Source organism: Myotis lucifugus, unplaced genomic scaffold, assembly GCF_000147115.1.
Source record: "Myotis lucifugus unplaced genomic scaffold, Myoluc2.0 scaffold_7, whole genome shotgun sequence".
Lineage (NCBI taxonomy): Eukaryota > Metazoa > Chordata > Mammalia > Chiroptera > Vespertilionidae > Myotis > Myotis lucifugus.
This window is the reverse complement of record NW_005871055.1, coordinates 19,189,763-19,213,856: the sequence shown is the minus strand read 5'-3', so window position 1 is coordinate 19,213,856 and position 24,094 is coordinate 19,189,763. Positions and strand designations below refer to the sequence as shown.

The 24,094-nt window shown below is 37.2% G+C and overlaps 2 protein-coding genes across 2 annotated transcripts in view; one reads left to right on the top strand and one right to left on the bottom strand.

Annotated features, from left to right (window-relative positions):
- Window positions 1-24,094, bottom strand: part of NBEA (neurobeachin) — a 928,080-nt gene that overhangs the window by 271,947 nt on the left and 632,039 nt on the right. The window contains exon 40 of the mRNA XM_006083617.3: window positions 12,159-12,295. Within this exon, the coding sequence (XP_006083679.1) occupies window positions 12,159-12,295 (137 nt within the window). The remainder of the gene's footprint in view (window positions 1-12,158; window positions 12,296-24,094) is intronic.
- On the top strand, window positions 8,305-10,197 carry MAB21L1 (mab-21 like 1). The gene has a single exon (XM_014449845.2). The coding sequence runs from the start codon at window positions 8,557-8,559 to the stop codon at window positions 9,634-9,636; it is 1,080 nt and encodes a 359-aa protein (XP_014305331.1). The 5' UTR covers window positions 8,305-8,556; the 3' UTR covers window positions 9,637-10,197.

Here is a 24,094-nt window from a genome sequence, read left to right as displayed (position 1 = left end):
TAATCAATAACACTAGGTCTTATATTATTATGTAAACTAGTTTTCCACAAATAAAACTAATTTTTGTGTTAATGTAAAATCTATGCAAATACATGCAGTCATTTATCAGGAAAGCTGACAAGCATTCCATATTGGAGGGGGAAATGAAGCTGCCTCAAGAATAGAGGCAATTAATTATTTCTGTATTTTTTCTTTTCTGTCTTGAGGCACAAAAGTTATCCATCCAGTTAAAACAGCAAATGAAATAAAGAGATTTTTAAAAAATTTAAACACATATGGCTTTTGCCTGCAATACTGATCACCACAAGGTCTACAGATGCCCGTGGCTAAATTGTACACTGGCAGATGCACACAGGGGAAAACTGTGCTAATGCAGCGTGGAGAGCAAAACAAATGAAGAACTGAATTTGCTAGAAAAGAAGCAAAAACAATAAAGCCCCCCAAACCTCACTTTTTCATCCTAGTGAGTTATGCAATTTGCTTATAAAATACAGGTTTAGGTTGCAAAAAATTTAACCTTGGTCTGTTGCAAAAAAGTAGAAAACGATTTTAAATAAGTGTAGGTGTTTTTATATACACATGAACATTATGTATGTGATGATGGAGCAATATAATTTTGTTTCTATGGACAGAATAGCTAGCAATTTTTAAACTTCTCAACTTCACAATTTAAAGTTCATGACATTCAAAACTGTCATAGTATACATGACTGGATAAATATGGTAGAAATGTCCAGTTATTATTATTTTAAAATCCATTTAGCTGCAATTTCTTAAGGTATTATTGAGAACTGTAGGGTTATTATGAAACAATCTTGCAGATGTGATATTACACCCTAGTGGTGAAAAAAACCCCTATATTTAGTAGCTGTTTTCTTTTAACAGGTTAACATAAAAAATGTATAGAGGCCAATTCAATCTTTTACTGTCTGAAACACTGGGGCTGTGTGTGTGTGTGTGTGTGTGTGTGTGTGTGTGTGTGTGTGTGTACATACAATTTGCATGCACAGGCTATTTTGAAAACCATAAAAAGAGTATACTTCCTAAAAATGCTTTAAGATTATTAAGAAAGCAATAACTTCTTTCTTAATAGGCCTGTAAGCATGCATTGCATTAAATTTTCTATTATAATTGCCAAATAAAGATATAATACAGAAAGCATTTAAGTAATTGTATATCTTGAGGGAAGAAATAGAGACTTACTGTACCATTCAAAGTTGTAAAAAGACAAAATACTTAAAAGAGCATTATTATCAATAAAAATGTTTACACTCCTAAAATTTAAGAATTCTTTGGAGTATTTATAAACATCTAAATTTACATGACATATATTTATACAAAATTAGTAACATATGTTCCAAGAATGTATGTATATTAATTAATATTAGCTCTAGTAAACTTCTTGGCCTTGTTTCCCAACTCTCAAAGAAAAGATTAATTTACTGAAAATGTAAAGTAAAATGTAATTTAAATGTTGAGATGAGATTTATTTCTCTAATGACATTAAGCTAGTATCATTACAAATGTCTCAATGTTGCTCACTTATATGAAAACCCATTTCTTAATACATATCGGCATGCAAACTGTACACTATATTCACAAGTTTAATACATACATTCATGCTAGCATAACAAATATTGGCAGTTCCTTTGAACAAAGAATCTTTTACCAAGCATTAATGTCGCATATATTAAAATTAAACAAATTTTAAGTAAAACGAAAATTGTAAACCTCTTGTTAGTATATCTGGAATATTATTTTATATTCTACCTCTACTTCAGTGCTGCTCTCTCATTAAAACTGGTCTTAAGTTAGAAGCATGATTAAATAATAAATTCTAGTGGAATAAATAAAGGTTTTACAGTCTAAAGATTTTTTGATAAAATATTAAGACACCCAGACATTTATAAATGAATCACAAAAATTACAAATTAAAAATAAACTAGGGCATGAGGAAACCTTTCCTATGGTAATAGAAATGTTCTATATCTGTGCCAGACTAATGCTATATGGTTGTATGTATTTGTCAGAATTCATAAAATGGCACATTCATATGGAAAAAAATCATAGGATTAAATACTGCTGTACACAAATCATACATTCATGAAATGGACTTAAATAATAAAAAAGAAGATTTGACATAAAAATAAAATTACTTTATACTTTTCATTTCAATGGGTTCACAACTTTTTATTAGAAATATTATCTTACAGACCTTATGCTCTTTATGCTTTGATTAGATCTAGATGTTTAGATAAAATGAATAAACATATGTAGATTTAAAAGTATTATCTACTTAGAATTTGTAATGATATTTTTGACAAATCATTATATGGAAAATTGTGTTTTTAAGAAGTAGTACACATTATTATAATAAAATATTATAATAGTGAAAACAATCATAAGTGGAAATGAAATATTATTTAGGTGATCTATTCTCAGATATGTTGCAATCTCTACATTTACATGTAAAGGTATAAAGAAAGTTTCTATTTATAAATGAATTTCCTTTTTTCTGTAAATCACTTATAGTATTTTATTGCATATAATATACATGATAAAAGGTAATAGTTTTTATTTAAAGTAATCCTTTTATTATCACTCCAGTTACTGATCATTAAAAAAATAAATCCTAGTTTAGAGAAATTGCTTTGTTCAATTAAAAAATAAGCTGCAAAACTATAAATTAGAAATAGCAAAGGTTATTTTAGACATGCAATCACTGGAGGTTGACTATCTACATACCATACGTTAGCCTCAAGGTCATGCTGAATATTTTCAGTGGCTTAATCACATATAGTACAGTACAGTGATGAGAGCTATGTAGTCCTGGATGACCCACTACAAATGTACAGATTAGCAAACCCTAATTACATCTGCTTCCATTGTTTTCTCTATGTGCAATAAAACTCCTCTGTACTAAAGTGCCAAGGAGGCAAGCTTACAGGCAAATGTCTGTAAATCTACTAGTATGTTAGTTATAGATTATGAAATGCATAATTTTCATATAGGAAAGAATCACAGGAGCCCAATTATCCTGTTAGAATATGTTTAGAATATCCAAATAAAAATTATAAACTGAAATCTAACAATATGAATTTAATTTCAGAGTTTCTAAAGATAAAAATTACCTTTAAAAGCTGTATGAAGAATTAGAATATTGGAATCAACACTTGCTCCATAATAATCAATGAATGACTAGCCCCAATACCCTCATATGTTTGGAAAGGGTTAGATCATATTTATTTTGAGCAATAAGAAAATATTTTCATTGATAATTCTCAACCCCAAGTTTTTCAGTTTATAGATGCAACTTAAAATATCCTGTATCTCTGTGTTGGGATACATAATCCAATAAACTCAACTTCATATTCTTTTTATCTCCCCAGTGTAATCAGTACATATTAATGCAAATGAAGTTAAGAAACTGAGACAATTATCTAAATAACCCAGGCTTTAAATTTAGTTTTCTATCCAAAGAAAAGATTTGAACAGTTATCCAGCATTGGCTCAAATCTGTAAATCCAAGGGTGGTAAAAATTCTTGTAAAGTAAGTACACTTCCAACTTTCAGTTTTAATCTCAGAGTTATTTTCTTTTCAACATTTATTAGCACCAAGAACATGTTTACTAAGCAACACTTTAGGAAAAATAAAAGTACTCCCTACTACAAACCTATTTGATTGTGTACTATAAGGATGAGGAAAACTGAGGGAATAGCTTTGATCATTCAAGTGAAGAATTAAGGAAATACTTTAAAAAAATTAACCATAATTATCGGGATGCTCTGGTTGAAGAAACAAAATAGGGTCTAAATTGTATAGTGACCTCAATTCTTTGCTTTACTTTGTCATAAACCTGGTATTAAAATATAAAATAACTATTTCAAGAAATCACTGAGACTTTTGAAGCTCTCAAGTTACTTTGTTTCAAATGTTATTATACCAGTAGTCACACTAGGAAAAAAGGTATGGATGTCATCAAATTAGATTACCAGAAAAACTCCCCCTATTTTACTTTATTTAATGTGACACATAAAGAAAACCCTGTACAAATATCTGTCTTTAATTTCTCTAGTGTAAAAAAAAAAAAAAAAGAGGAAATATATTGTGTCTGGCAGAATAAAACAGATGAAGTAGCCTGGGTACATTAAAAAAAAAAGAAGAAGAAGAGGTGGGTAGAAATCAAATGCTTACAATGAGCCTTCAAAGCCACTCCAGCAATAGGGATAAAAATAATTCAATAAACTCAACTTCATATTCTTTTTATCTCCCCAGTGTAATAAGCACATATTAAAAAGTAAAACTTTAAATTCATGAATATTTGGGAACAGAATAGCAACCAGCAGATAATGAAAAAACACAAAACAATATCTTTGTGAACATTTAACATGTGTGTGCATATCCTCTAACAGATAAATTTTTCCAGATGAAAGGTCACAAGTGCTTAAATTTATGAACATGTAATTCAAATTAGATTTTTTTAAAAAACAGAAACCTTGCAGTTCTACATTTCTCAACATAATAGACTTTTTCTTTAACTCTAATAAGGTGACTATTTTTGCATTACTTTGTTTACTCCGTAATATAAGCAGGTCTACAAAATGGGGATAAGTTACCTAGGAAATAGCACTTAAGGAAAAATATTTTGCCATTGTTATTTTGAATGCTTTGAATTGTTAAAAATCACAGTATTTGATTGTTTTATATTCATTAATAAGTACCAAAATTTATGATAATGGTGAGCTTGTGACTGCTTTGGACTTTTTTTCCTAAGTGGTATATTTTAAATCAAGGCTGCCTAGTAAACCAGGTAAATGAAATGGAAAAAAAAAATCGAATTGGTTAGTCCTTAAAATTTCAAATACCATTCAAATGTAAGCATCTCAGATTTTCATTAAATCATGAGACTCTTGATTCCTCCCTCCCCCCTTCAATTAGGTCAGTTTTCTTCAATTATCATTCTATTATTAGCTCATGTCAAACATGCCTGCATAGCATACCAATGAAAACAATTAACACATATCCTAAAGCATGGGACACACAAGGTTTTATTCATAGTAAAAACATATAAGGCTGGTGTCATTCAAATTGTTTTATAAAGTTTTCATATACGTAAATAAATTGATTTTAGGCTATCTCCATGTATTAAGTAATCATTTGAAGTAAGTAGTTCAATAGGGCAAATGATATTTCAAAAAAAAAATTTTACTATACAATAGTTAAGTTACTCCCATAAAACAAATCTAACTCCAAAACCTTGATTTAAAAAAGGCTAAATTATACCTAAAATATACTATATTTTTTAAGTTCCTCTCCATAGGTTATTTCAATAAAAAGAAGAAGTAAGGGATAGAAAGCACACTCCTCAGAACAGTTTGATTTTCCCTTCAATAGTTGAGAGGTTTATGAGATCTTTGGAAAGGTTCAGATACAGAAAGCAATTCATTTCACGTGTTCGGTGTAATAGAAAATCACTGTGATGCAGCAACAAGCAGTACTTGCACTGGAGTATTACAGTTTACCCACAGAGATTATGGCGGGTGGGTGAGTCCTATGTTATGTAAATCACTGTCAGTGCCATGAGCGAAGCAGGGTGCTATAGGAAGCAGATCAGTAAACACTCCCGGTGTCCTTGAAACGGAAGGACTTCACTTTCGTGGAACACTGGAGGACTAACGCGTTTCTTAGTCCTTTTCTCAATATCCATTTTCTTTTTCAAAGTGCAAATCGTTAGGAAAAGGCCCCGGTTACACCAATTAGTTTGCACAAAGTGCTTCAGTGTTTAGCTGCTTTAACCCAATTAAGCCTCACAGTGCGCCCCGAAGATGCGCCACCTGCGCGCCTGGCTGCAGCAAGGACCGCTGGCCGCCCTCCCGCCCTTCGCATTAGACCCGACAGGACGACCCTGCCACGGTCCCCGGAACGGCCGCGGGCCTCCACGTCCCAGGCTGCGTCAGGTTCTCCATAACCAGGGAAATATGCAGGTGGCCCAAGAAATGGAGAGGTGAGTCCGGTCCCAGCAACTCTAGCCTGAACCCCAGGGGGAGCGCGCAGGGCGCAGGGGCCGTGGCCGGCGACCAGCACGCGCCGATTTGGCTTCAACCACATGTGGGCCCAGGGCTGAGAGGTGCCTGGGCAGAGACGGAGGCTTTCAGCGAACGTGAAGAAACCCGCACACAGAGTAAGGTTTTAAAATAACGGCTTACAGAAATAAAGCCTATGGGACTGAGAACAGAGAGGGGAAAGGACGGCCCGGGAATGCGGAGTAGCGGGAGAGAGGGGACCAGCGGGAAGTACATGGGGACTTGCGCTGAATGAAACACAGAGGTGGCTTTTCCCCAGAGACCAACGCACATCTTTGCCTTAGTGGCCGTGGGTTCTTCCGCTCAGATTTGCTTCCTCTTCCAACTGCCAAAAGGTAGCAGTGCATTCACCCGCAAAGCCGGCAAAGTGAGGAGGGGCGTTCGGTGATCCCAACCCCAGTCCCTAAGGGAATAGAAGGTTCTCGGGGAATAGCGCAGATGAATGCTGTAAGCTCCAAATCTAATGTACTATTTTAAGCTAAATCAGAATGTATCACTCTTGGATAAGGAGAAAGTAAATAATAGGTGGCTTTGTGATGCTCTGCTGTTGCCACCCCCCCCCCATCAAAAGATTGAGTAAAAATTGGGGGCCCTGAACAAGATCTTGTTAAAAGTTGTTCTGAAAGAAAGCGCCTACAAAATTATTACCAGGCATTAGAGGATTTTGCTGGAAATATTCTTAATTTGGAAGAGAGGGCATTTAAATTAAAGGTTGGCGATTAAAAATCTGCCTAGGTTTTAAAACCACCACATAACCCTAAGTAGTATTTCTTTCCTTTACTAGTACATTAAGGACATATTTGGTACCACAAAAAAATTCTATATAAATCCATTTCCTCCTCTGTTTCAAGGTTCCAAATTTAGAAATGTTTATTTCTTTCTAATTTTTCCAAAATGATATTTAATTAAAAATCCTGGATGACTGTAAATTAATTTTCTTTTAAAATCTTAATCATTTTCCTTTAATCAAATCACATAGAGTCATATAAAATTAGAAGTCTATTGTCAGGTCAGCACTAAGGACACTTAAGAGAGGAGATATATCCTTAATTATACAGCTGTAAAAATGAGCAAGAAAACCCAAATCTGCAAATTTTCAGGAAAGTTGTCTGCCAGTGGGTCTCATTTCAATTATCTTTCTTGAATTTCACATACAGCTCATTATGACCATATGTTAATAATCTCTCCATCACAGAGGTAATTGATTTTTCAAATATTTCTATCAATGCATACAAAACTTAGTGTCCCACTTGTAATGTTGGGCAAGCCTACCACAGTACAAAGAGGAGGGAGGGGTATACTAAACATTTTTTAAAACATCCTAACTTAAAGTGGGGTAGACAATATCTAACACACTTAGCAATAATTTTTGGATCCCTCTCAATAACTGCAAATGAGGGACAAATACAATCCGGATCTCTGCCCCAACATGATCTGCCCCAACACACTGCATAATATTTTTAAAAATCATTCTAACATATAGGAACATCCAGAAAACCAACCTGCATAATCAGGAAAGAGCAAACTTTCAACTTGTATTTTAAAAGACCTCCAGGATTAACAGACATTAATGATCTTCTTCCTCTAAATGTAAGTTAGTGACTCTTGTCTTAGAAAACCCCAACTAGTCCACTAATTGATGGATGACCATTCATACACCTGTATATGCATTTCAGCGGTAAAAAGACAAACGGTTTTCAGCACCAAGAGTACCACTTGGCCAAGTCTTTTTCAAAATGTCAGTATGCTTCAAGTAATACCAAAGCTGAGAGATTCCTCTTGATTTCCAAGTGTCTAGGTGGCCTGGGTGGGTTTCTGCCTGCAGCAGCCTCCTACCTTTAGTTCCTGTGCTTATATCCATGAGGGGGATTAATTAGCCTGGCTGGAGCCAAAGGAGGCTGTCGTGACGAGCCCAGTGGCGATTGGCCGCCAGCCTGCCTGGCCCTGCCTTTATAATTTCCACACGAGTGCGTCTGGGCTCTGAGACAAACCGACAGCAGCTTCTTCTGACATATACACACGCACACTCACCCCTGACACACTCAGCACACTTTTCCTCCACCTGATTAACAGTCCTGCACACACAATGCCTCTCGGAAAGGGTAAATAAAGACGGAAAGGGTTTATTTTGACTCCTGAAGAGCTTTGCTGGGTATCAGCGCAACTTTGTTTTTATAACTGAGAAGGGGATCTCTCCATGCGTTTCTCTCCCACCAGGATTCTTTAAAAGAGGAAGAGAGGCCGAGAAAGGGGGAGGGGGACAGTGTTTCACTTTAAGAGCCGCTGGGCGCCTAGACACAAGGAGGGGACCGCGGCAACTAGAACCCCCGCAGCGGCGCGTCCGGACCGGTTTGGAGACGCTCTGAGAGCGCTGGGCCGTTTCTGCACGAAGTTGGCTCCAGCTCTAGCAGCCGCATTGGATCCCACAGCCTACTGCGAGACTCCGGTGTACAATCCGGATCTCTGCCCCAACATGATCGCGGCCCAGGCCAAGCTGGTGTACCATCTGAACAAATACTACAACGAAAAATGCCAAGCCAGGAAAGCTGCCATTGCTAAAACTATCCGGGAAGTCTGCAAAGTCGTATCCGACGTGCTGAAAGAAGTGGAAGTGCAGGAGCCCCGCTTTATCAGCTCCCTCAACGAAATGGACAACCGCTATGAGGGCTTGGAGGTCATCTCCCCCACCGAATTTGAGGTGGTGCTTTACCTTAACCAAATGGGGGTTTTTAACTTTGTGGATGACGGCTCGCTGCCCGGCTGCGCGGTGCTGAAGTTGAGCGACGGGCGCAAAAGGAGCATGTCCCTCTGGGTGGAATTCATTACCGCCTCCGGCTACCTCTCGGCGCGCAAAATCCGGTCCAGGTTTCAGACGTTGGTGGCTCAAGCAGTGGACAAATGTAGCTACAGGGATGTGGTAAAGATGGTGGCAGACACCAGCGAAGTGAAACTGCGAATCCGAGATCGGTACGTGGTGCAGATCACCCCTGCATTTAAATGCACCGGGATCTGGCCGAGGAGTGCTGCCCACTGGCCACTTCCCCACATCCCCTGGCCCGGACCCAACCGGGTGGCGGAGGTCAAAGCCGAAGGGTTCAATCTCTTGTCCAAGGAGTGCCACTCCCTGGCCGGCAAGCAGAGCTCGGCGGAGAGCGACGCCTGGGTGCTGCAATTCGCGGAAGCGGAGAACAGACTGCAGATGGGGGGCTGCAGAAAGAAATGCCTGTCCATCCTCAAAACCTTACGGGACCGCCACTTGGAACTGCCTGGCCAGCCCCTGAACAATTACCACATGAAGACTCTGGTTTCCTATGAGTGTGAAAAGCATCCCCGGGAGTCCGACTGGGACGAGTCTTGCCTGGGCGATCGGCTCAATGGCATTTTGCTGCAACTTATCTCCTGTCTGCAGTGCCGGCGGTGCCCTCACTACTTCCTACCTAACCTAGACCTGTTTCAAGGCAAACCTCACTCGGCTCTAGAGAACGCTGCCAAACAAACGTGGCGACTGGCAAGAGAGATCCTGACCAACCCAAAAAGTTTGGAAAAACTTTAGAGAACAGCCGAAACGTTACTACTCTTCTCAAAATCCTAATTAAGTGTACACTTCCTGTTCGATACCTAATATACCACTTGACAGTGCAAACAATCTCTTCCTTAAAAAGGAATAATACAATGCTTAGGCATTCTCACCCACCCCTCCAAGGGGAGAAAAACAGTGGGGAAAGCAGATAAAGGAAAACCCCAGCCCACAAGTATTAGAGACTTCTTTACAAAGGATTTCATAATTCTCTTGGAAAGTACACAATGACACCCTGAAAACAACCCAGCTGTAATGCAAGACCACAGGGAACACTCTGCCTAACTATCAAAGGATTATAGCAATCCTGGTGACTTAGGTGCATCTGCTGTGAGTAAACACGATTTGGATATGCCATCTGAAGGAAAGTGAAATGTATATTTTTATTTGTAACAAATATTGTGATCTCACATTGTCTTTGAAGTGTGGATGTTTGTGTTTTGTGATTTGGTGAACAGAAGTTAAATTGCCATTTTGGATACTTCCAGACATTTTCCTCTAACAAAGATACCATTTAAAGGTAGATTTCCTCCCAATACTTTATCTGTCTTTGAAAGTATCTGAACTTTAAAAAGTTTACATTTTGTTTCAAATATATTGCTTGTTCTATTTCTAACATTCCATAAGTATACTTGAAATGTTATTTAAATATAGTCAAAGAAATTTGAATTCAGCGTATATAATAACGCTTGAATATCTGAATTATATATTTGAAAAATGCACTTGAAATACACTGGATAATTACTTTTGGAATTTAGATTTTAATTTCTCTTGCTGGTTTTTATTTAATTAGAAGCTAATAAAGAGGTAAAATAAAAGTTGTGTGTCACTTTAAATTGTTTTTCTTTGAAAAGATGTAATGCTTCATTTTGAATATTGAACTCACTTGAATATTTTAAACATTACAATGTTTTTTGTAGAGCTACAGAAGATAACAGTATACTCTCACTTTCTAACTTACTTAAAAGACTATTTCTTTCCATGACAGACACAATTTAAATCTACCCATGAAAGCTTGCTCTTCTAGGTTAGTATTTCTGTGCCATTTTTGATGATATAAAGAAAAAATTTAGTGAAGACTGTTAAGTTAAACATCAGACTAACTCGCAGAAATGAACTAATCAAAATCATAATGAAAATTTTGAAATTTGTAAATGAAAACTATACTAGCTAATAAAATGAAGATAATTTCTGACCAGTTAATGTCAGACCTTATTTTATGCAGTGTTCAAATAGCTGAGTAAATTAATCAGAAATCCAAAATTTCTTTTTACTTTATAGGGCTAGCTAATAATAAAAGCATAAAGACAAACTTTAAATTATTTAAAGTCAAATACATTATATTTACACGTATTTGTAAAATTCAATTCTTTTGGATCTAGAAGTGAAAGAAGTCCTGTAACAATCCTTCAAAGAGTATTTTAATAGTCAACAAGTGCTGAGAAGAACTAATCACCTATGGCCTTAAGGTTATTAGTTAATTCAAGTGGGGGTAAATTTTAGAATTTCAATTGCTATTCTACAAATAGCATTTTATAATGCTTTATTTCTATATAAAATTTACATAGAAAGGATAAAGTTCTGGATCTATGGGAGCATTTATCTTTGACTATTTTAGAATAATTGTCTCTGAAAACTACTTTAAAGGAAGACTTTTGTAAAATGATTCTTAAATATCTAGCATGACACTTCTGTTCTTGAATTCTTAACCTCAGGGAAAAAAGTTTACAAATTGTACATACATACAAGTTAAAATAACAATAAAATTGATTGCAGAAGAAAGTGCAGAGGTGTAGAGTTGCCCTAATATTCAGGTTTTAAAATCTAAACAAGACATAAAAAACAAATAAAATATGCATTTCAAATCCTCCAAACGTGTATTTTCTGCATTACACCCAGAGAAGAATACAAACTTTAAACATCCCAGCGCTAGTATATACACATTTTAAGTCAAAACTTTCCAGAGAATCAGTTTATCTTCCTTTTAAATTCACATGTAAAACCCATTCTTATTTCAGGAAATAAAAAATGGATGTAATAATGGAGATTAATTTATATCTAAATGTAACCCCCTCCCTGCAGTTTCCTTATAACCTTTCAATCAATAATAATTCACACTGCAATCTACATTTTTGGAAATTAAAAGTGATCTCTAAGAAATTTCATAAAACCCTTCCCAGTCTTCTCAGAGAGCCTGAGATTCTGTACCACAGGGACTTGGGAGCAATTGGCTTAACTACCAGATCTACCCAAATGCACACAAAGGCACTCATAGACAGACTGTTAAAATGTGCCTGCTCTGGTAATACAGAATTTAAAATCGTTAATATAGTCTTCAATCTCATAAAATAAAGCATGTGTTACTTCACTCATTTTATTTTCTATGAGAAAGATGGGAATCTGCTCCCCTCCCCCACTGTCATTTAAAACCCAGCAAAATTGAAAAACACTTCCTCCCACAAAGCCACCAGTACTGTAGCCTAATCACTTTAACTCACTTTAGAGTCGATCTTTTTGAAGGCGGGGTCATCCTCATCTACCTCGAAGTAGATTTCTGTCGTGGTGATCGAGAGAGTCCCTTTGGCTACCACCACGGGAGCGATGAGCTGGGCAGGCGTGCTGAGGACCACTGGGCCTGAAAGACAAGGGCATTCTAGTCAGGCTAAGTCCCTGTGACTCTCTCTGGCTTCCTCCCAGAGTGGTACCCACAAGCTTTTATTTTTAAAGATGCACCAAAAAGATGGTGCTTATACTATGTAGCAAGCTCCTTTCATGCGAGATAAGGTCAGCTTAGCTTTCACAAATTACCTTAAAACGACACTAGAAATAAATACTTTTTATAAAAACCCAATAGGCCAGAGAACCGAATAAGTAACCCTTAGTAAATGAGTTTGCAACCTCCTCCTAGAAATCCTACATGGTTGGTGAGACGCTGTTATTAACTAAAAAGTGCAGTAAGGACTCTACCAGGCCCGATTCTGCACGGAGCACCCCGGCTGTCCGAAACCCTAGGCAGTCAGCACTGCTGGAAGGAAACAGTCCTTGAGTAAAGCCCCGTAAACTAGGCAGCAGAGTTCCCCAAGGGCTGTGCGGGAGGTGTGAAGCCGGCGGGATGGTAATATAGAAAGTCCAAGGCACTACGGGTTTGCATCTTGCAGGAGGATTAATATCGGTGTCCCGAGGCGTGCCACGTACACATACACGCGCGCGCACGGACATTAAATACATTTCTTATGTAGAAAAAAAAAAAAAACTCATAGCAGTGATTTTTCTAACAGAGAACCAGTCAAAAGATGGTGAAATTGTTAAGACATTTGAACAAAACGATTCTCAGGAAAACAGCCGAAAAGTTCTAATTCTCAATTTTTTAACTAGAGGAATTAAGCAAGCTGCAGCAAAAGATTTTTAGGCAATGTGTCTACTAAGGTGCTTACTTCAAATCCCTTCCATCTGAGTTAGAATTGAAAATTAAGAATTTCGCATATTAGAATAGTACAAAGGGGGATTGCTTAGCAGTTCGTTTAAGATTCCCGGAAGGGGAGGCATTCTTAGCTGGACTACAGACAAGGAAATCAGAAATAACGTCCATTCTTCGGTAGCAAGGACGCATTGCATTCTTTTCCATTTCCCCCTCACTTGCATTTTAGTCAAAGGAGTCACAATAACAGCAAAACAGCGATAAAAAGGAGGGTCCCCTGTGGACATTGAGGTCAGGGCCCTTCGCGGCGGCACCTCGCGGAGCAGCTCGTACGGCCACGCGAGCAGCGCGGGAGGCGCGGGCCGTGGAGGTGACCGCGCTCCGGGACAAGCACCGGGAATTCGCCACCAGCCGCACAAAGCCGGCCTTTCTGTCGCCAGAGGCACCGAGAGGACTAGGCCGGCTTCCGTCTCGCTTAAAAGGGGTGGATGTGAAGCAAACTGTGTCAGTGTCAGTCTACACCCTGGACCGTGACTGCCTGTCTGGTCGGAGGAACACTAAACCCTTTCGTTTATTTTACTGCTTTCTCTCCCCGCCTGGAGCCCGCAAGGGGCCCGGCTGGGGTCTCGGGCCTGCAGCTTCCGCTTCAGAGCCAGCGGAGTCAGGGGTCCACCTTGGCTCCGTGAGGTTTTTCTTTCCAAAGGGCAAAGCGGTCGATCTGAAGCGCCACTTAAAGACTCATCAATCTTAATCTAGGTTGCTCAAGTAATTATGCCTGAATCTCTTGTATGATTACAAGTGGATTTGGGTTTCTATTCCCCAGACCCTCCTTTGTGTTCATTGGAGGGTCTGTTCGGTCGCTCAGAAGCGCCCCTGCCTCCCAAGCCTAGCTCAAAATCCCCAAAGCCAGGGCATCCAACCGGCTCCCTTAACCCTTAAACTACCAGGACTCCTTTGGATGCCACTCTTTGATTTCCCTTCTGGAGAAACCCATGTTTACTCTTGTTTAGAACAAGGTGAGAAAGAAGGTGATGTGATTCACATCAGAAACAAAATATCTTCTTATTCATCGTTGGGCCTTGCTAAATAAAACCTTAGGAAAGTCCTTATTCTAAACACAGAAGGATAGTGATTTCTGGTTTAATAGAGCTTTCTGGCAATTGGAGTCCAAGAATGGTCAAAAACATAAAAAATGGCAAAGTACTTCTTTCTCTTAAAAAGTAATTCAACAGATCCAAACAATTAAATTGGAAAAATTGAAAATATATCATGAAACACATTATGAAAACCATACACACTGATTTACTGAAATATATTATGAATTTCAAATACAGTTCTGTAAACTTTTAACAGGTAACACATTTTCTCTACATGTTTCTTTGTGTTTCTGAAAGGACACTGCACTACCTTTTGATTTTACTCCAATCTTATTCTATTGAATTGCTATTTTATAGGGGTTTATAAAAGGGCTTCAAACGGGTCCTTCTTTAAGAAAGTCACGTCATAAAATACTCAGCTTTGTGTGTCATTTTTACCCTTGTCCTTTGGAAATACTAGTATTCAATTACACTTCCAATTCCATGTTTAAGGAGCACCGAGTCTTTTTGTTGTAGCCTTCAGGAAGCAAACCAGTCACAGAGAGAATACAGAGTTAATCCACTACAGCAATAGAGAGAGGGGATTATACATTAATCCCTTTTGGGAGACCCTCATTTTAGGGATCTCATATTAAGATATTTATATAAGGAACAATCACAAACCAGTAGACCTTCCATCTGGAAGATGTGGGTATTTGAAAGCCTCTATCCCTTTAAAAAAAAAAAAGTTAAAACGGGGCAGCATCTCTGGAAGCAAGAGCAATGGTGATCCAGCAGGTTCTATTCTAGAAGATAAATTGGTAAAAATTTAACCTCTAATTTGATTAGTGTAGTGAGTTGGGGACCTGAATGTAGATATATTCAATCCAATCACTACTATAGCAATAAAAGGATAAAATATAATGCATATGAATGACAAATAATAAAGTACGGTTAAAGAAATGGATGGGACAAAACCTCCTCCCCTTATTGATGCCTATAATACTTTAAAGCTGTGTCATCTAAAGTGGTAATTAAAGAAAAAGAAAAATCATTTACATTTTTAAATTGGGAATATAATGTTTAAGAAATCTTGATCCATTACTATTTTTGAAAGAAGGAGAGGGATATAACTTTTCATTTTAATGCTAATTTAAAATCTGAATTAAAACAAAGGTTAATTCACAAACATAGTGCAAAGAATGTTTAAAAGAATAAATTCTCTTTAGAGCCATAGAGTCTTTAATCCGCTGAGATTGTAAACCTAGAGTAGAAAATAACATATGTTTTATATTTGAGAAGGGAACTATTCATGAAATATATTTTAAAAGTAGAATGTTAAAAAAAATTCATGGGTTTGGATGAATTTACTGAAAACAAAATTCTAAGCCTAGAAATCTTAATACATCAACTTTTTAATAGAACTTTATAGTTTACAAAGTTATTTTACATAAAATTTATACTTCAATATTCACAATTTTCGGCTATGAATGTGAGAATATCCTCTTGCCCAAAGACCACCAGAAACACATCTATAATTGAAAAAATTGGGTTTGCTGCTCATTGCAACAAGGGAGACAAAGGAAATGGTGTGACTTAGCAAGTGGATGTTGGAAGGACTTCCTATAGAATTTGGGCTTTGGTTAAATGATTTTGGGAAGGATTCAAGGAAGGAAGCAGGACTTTATTCTGGATTGGACTCTGTCAGGGATAATTCTGATTGGGTGTCTTAATAAATCTTATCTAAAGGGAGGGAGAACTAGATCAAGGCAGCTGCAATTGGCAAAGAAGTAGCAGTCACTCATATTATTAGCCAGAAGAGATGTTCAATATTTAGGTAGTATGGGAATGAACTTGTTTTTGTCTGGTTGTTTTCGCCTCACATCATCATCACGTGGCCTTGTCTGATGTTGGTGTTCTGTGAGGCTGTGTCCAAAAGGAGAACACCATGGTCTAGCTATGAGCTCCAGGCCAACTCCCAACAATACCAAGGCCTCCGTTTTAAGGGCCAGCCCACTTTCCAGAGGTCAGGGGCTACTTCTTTTTTTCTCAGACACCAGGAATTAATCATTTTGGGGGAGGGGGAGTCAATAGCATTCTAGCAATTAAAAGGCAATTTATTCTGACAGGTGTGAGGTGATACCTCATTGTCATTTTAATTTGCATCTCTCTGATGATTAGTGACTTTGAACATTTTTTCATATGTCTCTTGGCCAACTACCATCAACAAACCACAAATGCTGGCAAGGATGTGGAGAAAAGGGAACCCTAGTACATTGCTGGTGGAAATGCAGACGGTACAGCCACTAAAAATATTCCTCAAAAAATTAAATATGGAACAGCCCAGTGACCCCACTTCTAGGAATATATCCTAAGAAACCCAAAACACTAATCAGAAAGAATATAAGCACCCCTATGTTCATAGCAATGCAGTTTACAATAGTGAAGGTCTGGATATAGCCCAAGTGCTCATCAGTAGATGAATGGATTGAAAAACAACAACTGGGATACATTTACACCATGGAATACTATGCAGCTTTAAAAAAAAAAAAAAAAGGATCTCTTACCCTTTGAGACAGCATGGAGGGACCTGGAGAGTATTATGCTAAGTGAAATAAGCCAGTCAGAGAAAGACAAGTATCACATGATCTCCTCATATGTGGAATCTAATGAACAAAATAAACTGATGAACAAAATAGATCCAGAGACATAGAAGCATGGAACGAACTGAGGAATCTCCGAGGGAAGGCTGAGGGGACTGAGGGGGGAAGAGATTAACCAAAGACCTTATATGTATAAACCATAGACAGAGACAATAGTGTAGTGAAGGCTTAGGGAAGGGGGGGATGGGTGAAGAGTGGAGGGGGTCAATGGGGGGGGGAAGTGGACATCTGTAATACTTTCAACAATAAAGATAAATTTTAAAAAGGCAATTTATGGCAATTAAATTTTCAATATAAAGAACAAAAAGGAATGGATTAATAATTGTTCATATGGATTAATAATACAATAATTAATAAATAATAACACAAGAATAAACACTGTTTCTCCTACTCAAAACTGTAAACTTACTTTTGCCCCACCCTATATACTGGTATAGGAACAAAGAGTTGAAGTTAATTAAAACTGGCATCCTTACAAGTAATTGATGACTTTAAATTGGCAAAAAATAGTGTACATGAGTTATAATGTATTTTAGAATCACTTGAATATTTTCTAAATTTAGTTTAATATTAACAAAATATGGATTTTCCCCAACCTCAGTTACTTTGAAACCATATGTTCAATTTGTTTTTGGAACATGTAATAGATTATTATTTTAGGATATAAACATGGTCTAATCTTTGTAAAATTAGTAAACTTAAAATCTTGACATTATTTAGAAGAAATAACATTGGAAATCCTTTTAGTGTGAAAGCATATTCCAAAAAATATTCAGACAAAAATATAGGGAAGTAAATTTTTATAATTATTTTTACAGTGATAAATTTTGTAGGAAAATAACTCACAGCCGAAGTAAGTTACACATACCTAAACTATTTATTATACTTTGAACTTATATTATTTTCCCCATAGAATTAAAAGAATATAATGCTTTAATCTCAAAATAACTTTAATTAGTGAAGTATATGAGAAAGTTGGAACTTTGTTTTGGAATCCTAGGAAAGCTTTATTAGGCATTAAGAAAACAGAGGTGTTTGTGTTTGTGCCTGGGGGAGAGGGAAGTTAAGGGGAAAATGCTGCTGAAATCTTAGATGGCTATAATTCAGGATAGTTCCCTGGGTTTCAAACATTTAAAATGCTTTAAGGTTTCAACAATAAAGATAAATTATAAAAAATAAAAATAAAGCAATGATATGTCAAAAATAATAACTATATAAATAAAATAAAATGCTTCAAGGAAAAAATATAGTTATACAATCTCCAGACAGTGACTCTTTTCTTATATGCAAAGAATATTGATAATGGTCCAAATATATTATGTGATCCTCTGAAATTTTCAAAAACTTTTCTTGCTTAAAAATAGTTATAGAATCATTTTGCTTAAATTAGGAAAATATCACCTGACCAACTAGTAGGATACATACTTCAAGAATTATGAATTTAACTTTCAGCATTATTCCCACTTCCCTTAATTCACACACACACACACACACACACACACACACACACACACACACCCCCAAAACTATTATAAACATTCTATAAACCCAAAGTTTATACTACAAAGCTCACTGTGCTGAAGAAATTGGCTCTTTGTGCCTGTTGGTGACTTCTTAAACATAATCCATCCTTAGACTGAGATTAACAATAGCTAATCATCCCGAGTGCACCAGTTTGCTCACATTATTACTGTAAAAAATGAGACAGGTGCTTAACAAGGCACATTAATCTTTTCAGATCTGAGTAAACCAATCTTTGGTAAAACTCAACATACAACAGTCTGAAACAGAAACAGAAAGCCTTTGAAGACTGCATTTTAACAAAATATGTTAATCATGGTAGAACATCTATTTTGCACTAACCCCTAAAATTACATCTTATTTAACGTGTTTATAAAAATATATATTTTTAAATATATTTTTATTAATTTCAGAGAGGAAGGGAGAGGGAGAGGGAGATGGAAACATCAATGATGAGAGAGACTCATTGATTGGCTGCCTCCTGCACACCCCCTACTGGGGATCGAGCTCGAAACCCAGGCATGTGTCCTTGACCAGAATCGAACTCAGGACCTTTCAGTCCGCAAGCCGACACTCTATCCACTGAGCCAAACCAGCTAGGGCATAAATATTTTTTTTAAATACTGAGAGACAATCTGATACTACCATTTATGATTTTCAATATGTCTGCAGAACAGATAAACCAACAAAAGTAGTGCATATTCAACAAAGGCAATGAATAACTATAAAAGAGAAAGCTTACAAAGCATATATAGTCTAAGTAAAATATTACTGAGTTATTTTCTAGCACAAAAACATACTAATAAGAGAGTTTTATGTGATCATTTGTTCTGCCTTTTGATTCAATAGGTGAGTCAGTTGACATTTGTGTTTCTAGTTATGTCACATTTAGTTAGCATATGGAATACATTTTTCACTTTCTGGAGGAGTACTGATTCTTTTATAGTCCTAGGATATCATTTAATGATGGAGAAGAGTAAATTCCTACTAGACTAGCTGAGTGAATAAACCAGAGGTTTAAATTTAAATCTCTGATTTAAATCTATTAGACAATGAGGACTATGTCTTTGCAACCCTTGTTTGGACTAAGTGCCTTGCCTATAGGTTTCCATAATTTCCTGGGAACCTCTTTACTTGCAGCATTTATAATACCTTGAATACATATGTTTAGAAGTCTGTTTCTCCCAGTTGGCATAAGCTACTTGAAGACAGCATTATCTTCTTCATATAACACAATATCTGTCACATAGCATGCAATCTATTTTTATGGAAGTGAATATACAAAATTACACCGTTCTTGCACGTATATGTCATAGTAAAAAGCTCACTTAAAACAGATTACATTTTTTATATTTTTCTGGAATTTATTTCAATTTGTTATTTAAAAATATGAAAGACTGAATTTTAAAGAAAGCACAAATTTAAAAATATGCTGAGAACCAATGAGAGTTATAATGTAATTGGTTATTCTAGCTGTATCACATGCATACTATTTATTTTTAAATAGCAAATTTTATAACTGCCATATTTTACTGAGTAAGTAAGTTGTTTCCTCTTTGTAAATTAAATGCTTAGGCATATTTAACTCAGCATTCATTCATTCATGTAGTCAACAAAAAAATATTCACTGTCTTGGGCACCAAGAAAGAATACAGTAAGTAAAAATCATGGATTTCACCCACAAAGAACTTATACTACAGCGTAAACATAAGACATACAAGAACAATTTTGACATAAGAAAGAGAGGGTGGAAAACCAAGATGGCGGCATAGGTTAACGCTGGAGTTTGCTGCCTCGAACAACCACTTCAAAAATACAACTAAAAGATGGAACTGACATCATCCAGAACCACAGGAAGGCTTGCTGAGTGGAAGTTCTACAACTAGGAGGAACCGGGAATCAGAGGAGGCGCAGTGCTGAAGTAAAATACTAAGGTGCGGAGTGCGCGCAGCGCAGGCTGGTGGCTGAGGGCGCGGTTGTCTGTTTCAATCCGGAGGGAGCCTCAGACTCTGAGCTCCAGATCCGGGCGAGTCTCTAGGGACCCAGACTCAAACGGGAGAAGCGGGACTGTCTGGCTTCGGTCCCTCCGAGGTTTGCAGCGGTTGCTGGGACAGAGAGGCAGAGCCCCTGGGGACGGACTGAGAGCAGCCATAACTGCTCCCTCCTCCGCCCTGTTGGGCCCGTGGGACCCGCCCCGCCCAAGCCCTGCACAGAGGCATTTGCCGGATAGCCTCAGGCAAAGGCTAGATTAGCACCTCCCTAGAGGACACAAGTTCTTCCACTGCAGACACAGCTGATTAACACAGCCAGTCGGCCTGGAGGTCAAATCCCTCTAGTATTAACTACAACAATCAAGGCTTAACTACAACAAGACTGCGCACAAAGACCACTAGGGGGTGTACCAAAAAAGCGTAAAAAATGCGGAGACAAAGAAACAGGACAAAACTATCAAGGGAGGATATTGAGTTCAGAACCACACTTTTGAGGTCTCTCAAGAGGCTTCTAGAGTCTGTCGATAAACTTGATGAGATGTACAGGAAATCTAATGACACCCTCGATGGTGTGATAAAGGACCATCTAGAAAGTAAGCATACACTGACTGAAATAAAGAATATTATACAGACTCCCAACAGCAGACCAGAGGAGCGCAAGAATCAAGTCAAAGATTCAAAATGCGAAGAAGCGAGAAACACCCAACTGGAAAAGCAAAATGAAAAAAGAACCCAAAAATGTGAAGCTAGTGTAAGGAGCCTCTGGGACAGCTACAAGGGTACCAACATCAGAATTATAGGGGTGCCAGAAGATGAGAGAGAGCAAGATATTGAAAACCTATTTGAAGAAATAATGGCAGAAAACTTCCCCTACTTGGTGAAAGAAATAGATTTACAAGTCCAGGAAATGCAGAGAACCCTGAACAAAAGGAATCCAAAGAGGACCACACCAAGACACATCATAATTAAAATGCCAAGAGCAAAAGACAAAGAGAGAATCTTAAAAGCAGCAAGAGAAAGAAACTCAGTTACCTACAAGGGAATACCCATACGACTGTCAGCTGATTTCTCAACAGAAACTTTGCAGGCCAGAAGGGAATGGCAAGAAATATTCAAAGTGATGAATACCAAGAACCTACAACCAAGAGTACTTTATCCAGCAAAGCTATCATTCAGAATTGAAGGGCAGATAAAGAGCTTCACAGATAAGGAAAAGCTAAAGGAGTTCATCACCACCAAACCAGTATTATATGAAATGCTGAAAGGTATCCTTTAAGAAGAGGAAGAAGAAGAAAAAGGTAAAGATACAAATTATGAACAACAAATAGGCATCTATCAACAAGCGAATCTAAGAATCAAGTGAATAAATAATCTGATGAACAGAATGAACTGGTGATTATAATAGAATCAGGGACATAGAAAGGGAATGGACTGACTATGCTTGGGGGGGAAAGGGGTGTGGGAAATGCGGGAAGAGACTGGACAAAAATCATGCACCTATGGATGAGGACAGTGGGTGGGGAGTGAGGGCGGAGGGTGGGGTGGGAACTGGGAGGAGGGGAGTTTTTGGGGGAAAAAAGAGGAACAAATGTAATAATCTGAACAATAAAGATTTAATTATTTTAAAAAAAGGACACATATGTAATACCCTTTGTAATATTTTAAGCAATAAAAAAATTTAAAAAAATAAAAGAAAAGAAAAAGAAAATAAAATAAAATTGTGAAAAAAAAGCTCTGATGTAAAAATCAAATCATCAAGTAGCAAAAATAAAAATAAAAAAAATAAAATACCAAGTGTAAAACAAAAAAAAAAAAAAAGAAAGAGAGGGTTTAGCTTAGTATTGTTAAAGCACTTTACATTAACTAATCTTATTTATTCCTCATAACAAATCTATGAGATAGGTACTGATGTTATCTCTATTTTACAGATAAGAAATTGAGACTAAGCAAAGTAATGTAGGGGAAGTCATACAACTAGTAAATGATGAGATGGAATTCAAATCTAGTTATCTGAGTCCAAAGTCAGGGCTTTTTACTACCTCTTCCCAAGAGAGGGACAGAAAAAAAATTATAGACATTCATAGAACTATGATGATTGCCAGCTTCTTGTTGGGGTGTGAGGGAGGGAAGGGGCAGGGTTTAGCTGGGACTGGATGAGGCAGTGGCCTCTGAACTAACTGTGATGGATAGGTCGGATTTAACAGGTGGTTATGTGGGCAGAGAGAATTGTAAGAAGGGAAGAGAATTTGAACAGGACAAAATAAGGTTGGCCAGTGATTAGGATATAAAGGGGAGTAGTGAGACTAAACTGAAAAAACACACAAAGCCTTGAATGTCAGGCTTTTTAGGTTAAGGAATCAAAGATGAAATCTCAGGTTATATAGTGCAGAATAGCAATCTTTATCCTGTTTGGGGGTCACACATCTCGTTGAGAAGATGGTTAAATATATGGCCTCTTCCTAGAAAAATTCATAAACATTTGCCCATTCTGAATTTATAATAAATAAAGTATTCATATTTTGGAGAAAAATAAAATTTTGTCATTTATCTTGATGTCTTTCTCAGTTTAAATATTTTTCTGCCTCTGCATTCATAAATTTTCTCCAGTTTCAGAAAATACATCTTTCATCCTCGTCAAGCCAGTTACTCTTCTAAGTGGGATTTGGTCATACTTTCCCCTGTCAGTTCTAGTTACTCTTTGATCTTTGTCTCTCCCTTTCTTTGTGAAGCTTCTAGACATCAGTTTTTGTCTCTTAGTTCCTCATTCCTATTCACTCCTTTTGGCTTCACCCTAAACCTCTTCTTAGGCCAAAGTGTTAGAGAAGTACATATTAATTTATTTACAAGTTAAAGAGTTGGAAAAGTCCATTAAAAACAATGCATGTGACATTTTTAAACCCAGAATTTTCCATACACATTAAAGTATACATTTTTCCTACATTAACATATTTCAAAAGCTATGCTTCTAAGGAATATCAGTTTGAAAAATGCTGAACCAGAGTTCCTTGACTTCTAGAGCACACTATACTCTCTTGTTCGCCTACTGCCTGACTTCCTTCAAGGTATCCTTAGTTGCCATTTTACACTTGTTACACAGGGGATCTGACTTTGGCCTACTGCTCCTCTCTTTTTGTATTCTCACTTTTCTTGGGTGATCTCTGATTTTAATTATGAATTCCATGCCCAGCTTGACTCTCAAATTTCAAACTTTATTATGCATTTGAAATTTTTAGATATCTAACAGACCAATTTTAACGAATTATGTTCATTCCTCTCTACCCTAAGACACTTTTCCTCCTACATTCCCACATATATGTAATAGCTTCTTTTTTAATATTATTTATTGTTCAAAGTATTACATATGTCCCCCTTTTCCCCCCATTGACCTCTCTCAGCCTGCTCCCAAACCCCAGCCCAGGCCTTCATCCACCTACTGTCTGTGTCCATTGGTTTTGTGTATATATATATATATATATATATATATATATCCTATCTAATAATAGAGAAACATGGTAATTAACCATAACTTTGCTACCCTTCCCATTGGCTAATCAGCGAGATATGCAAATTAACTGCCAACCAAGATGGCGGCCGGCAGCCAGGCAGCTGAAGCGAACAGGAGGCTTGCTTGCTCCAGTGAAGGAGGAAGCCAAGGTTCCCTGCCTGCCGCTGCTGGCCTCTGAGCTGCTCTCTAAGCAACTATGTTGCAAATATAGAAGCTAAAAAAAAAACCAGAAACCTGCTTTCAGTCAGCTGGGATCTCAG

Bases quoted from the DNA above. Each gene is read 5' to 3' on its own strand.
- MAB21L1 (XM_014449845.2), top strand. From the start codon at position 8,557: ATGATCGCGGCCCAGGCCAAGCTGGTGTACCATCTGAACAAATACTAC.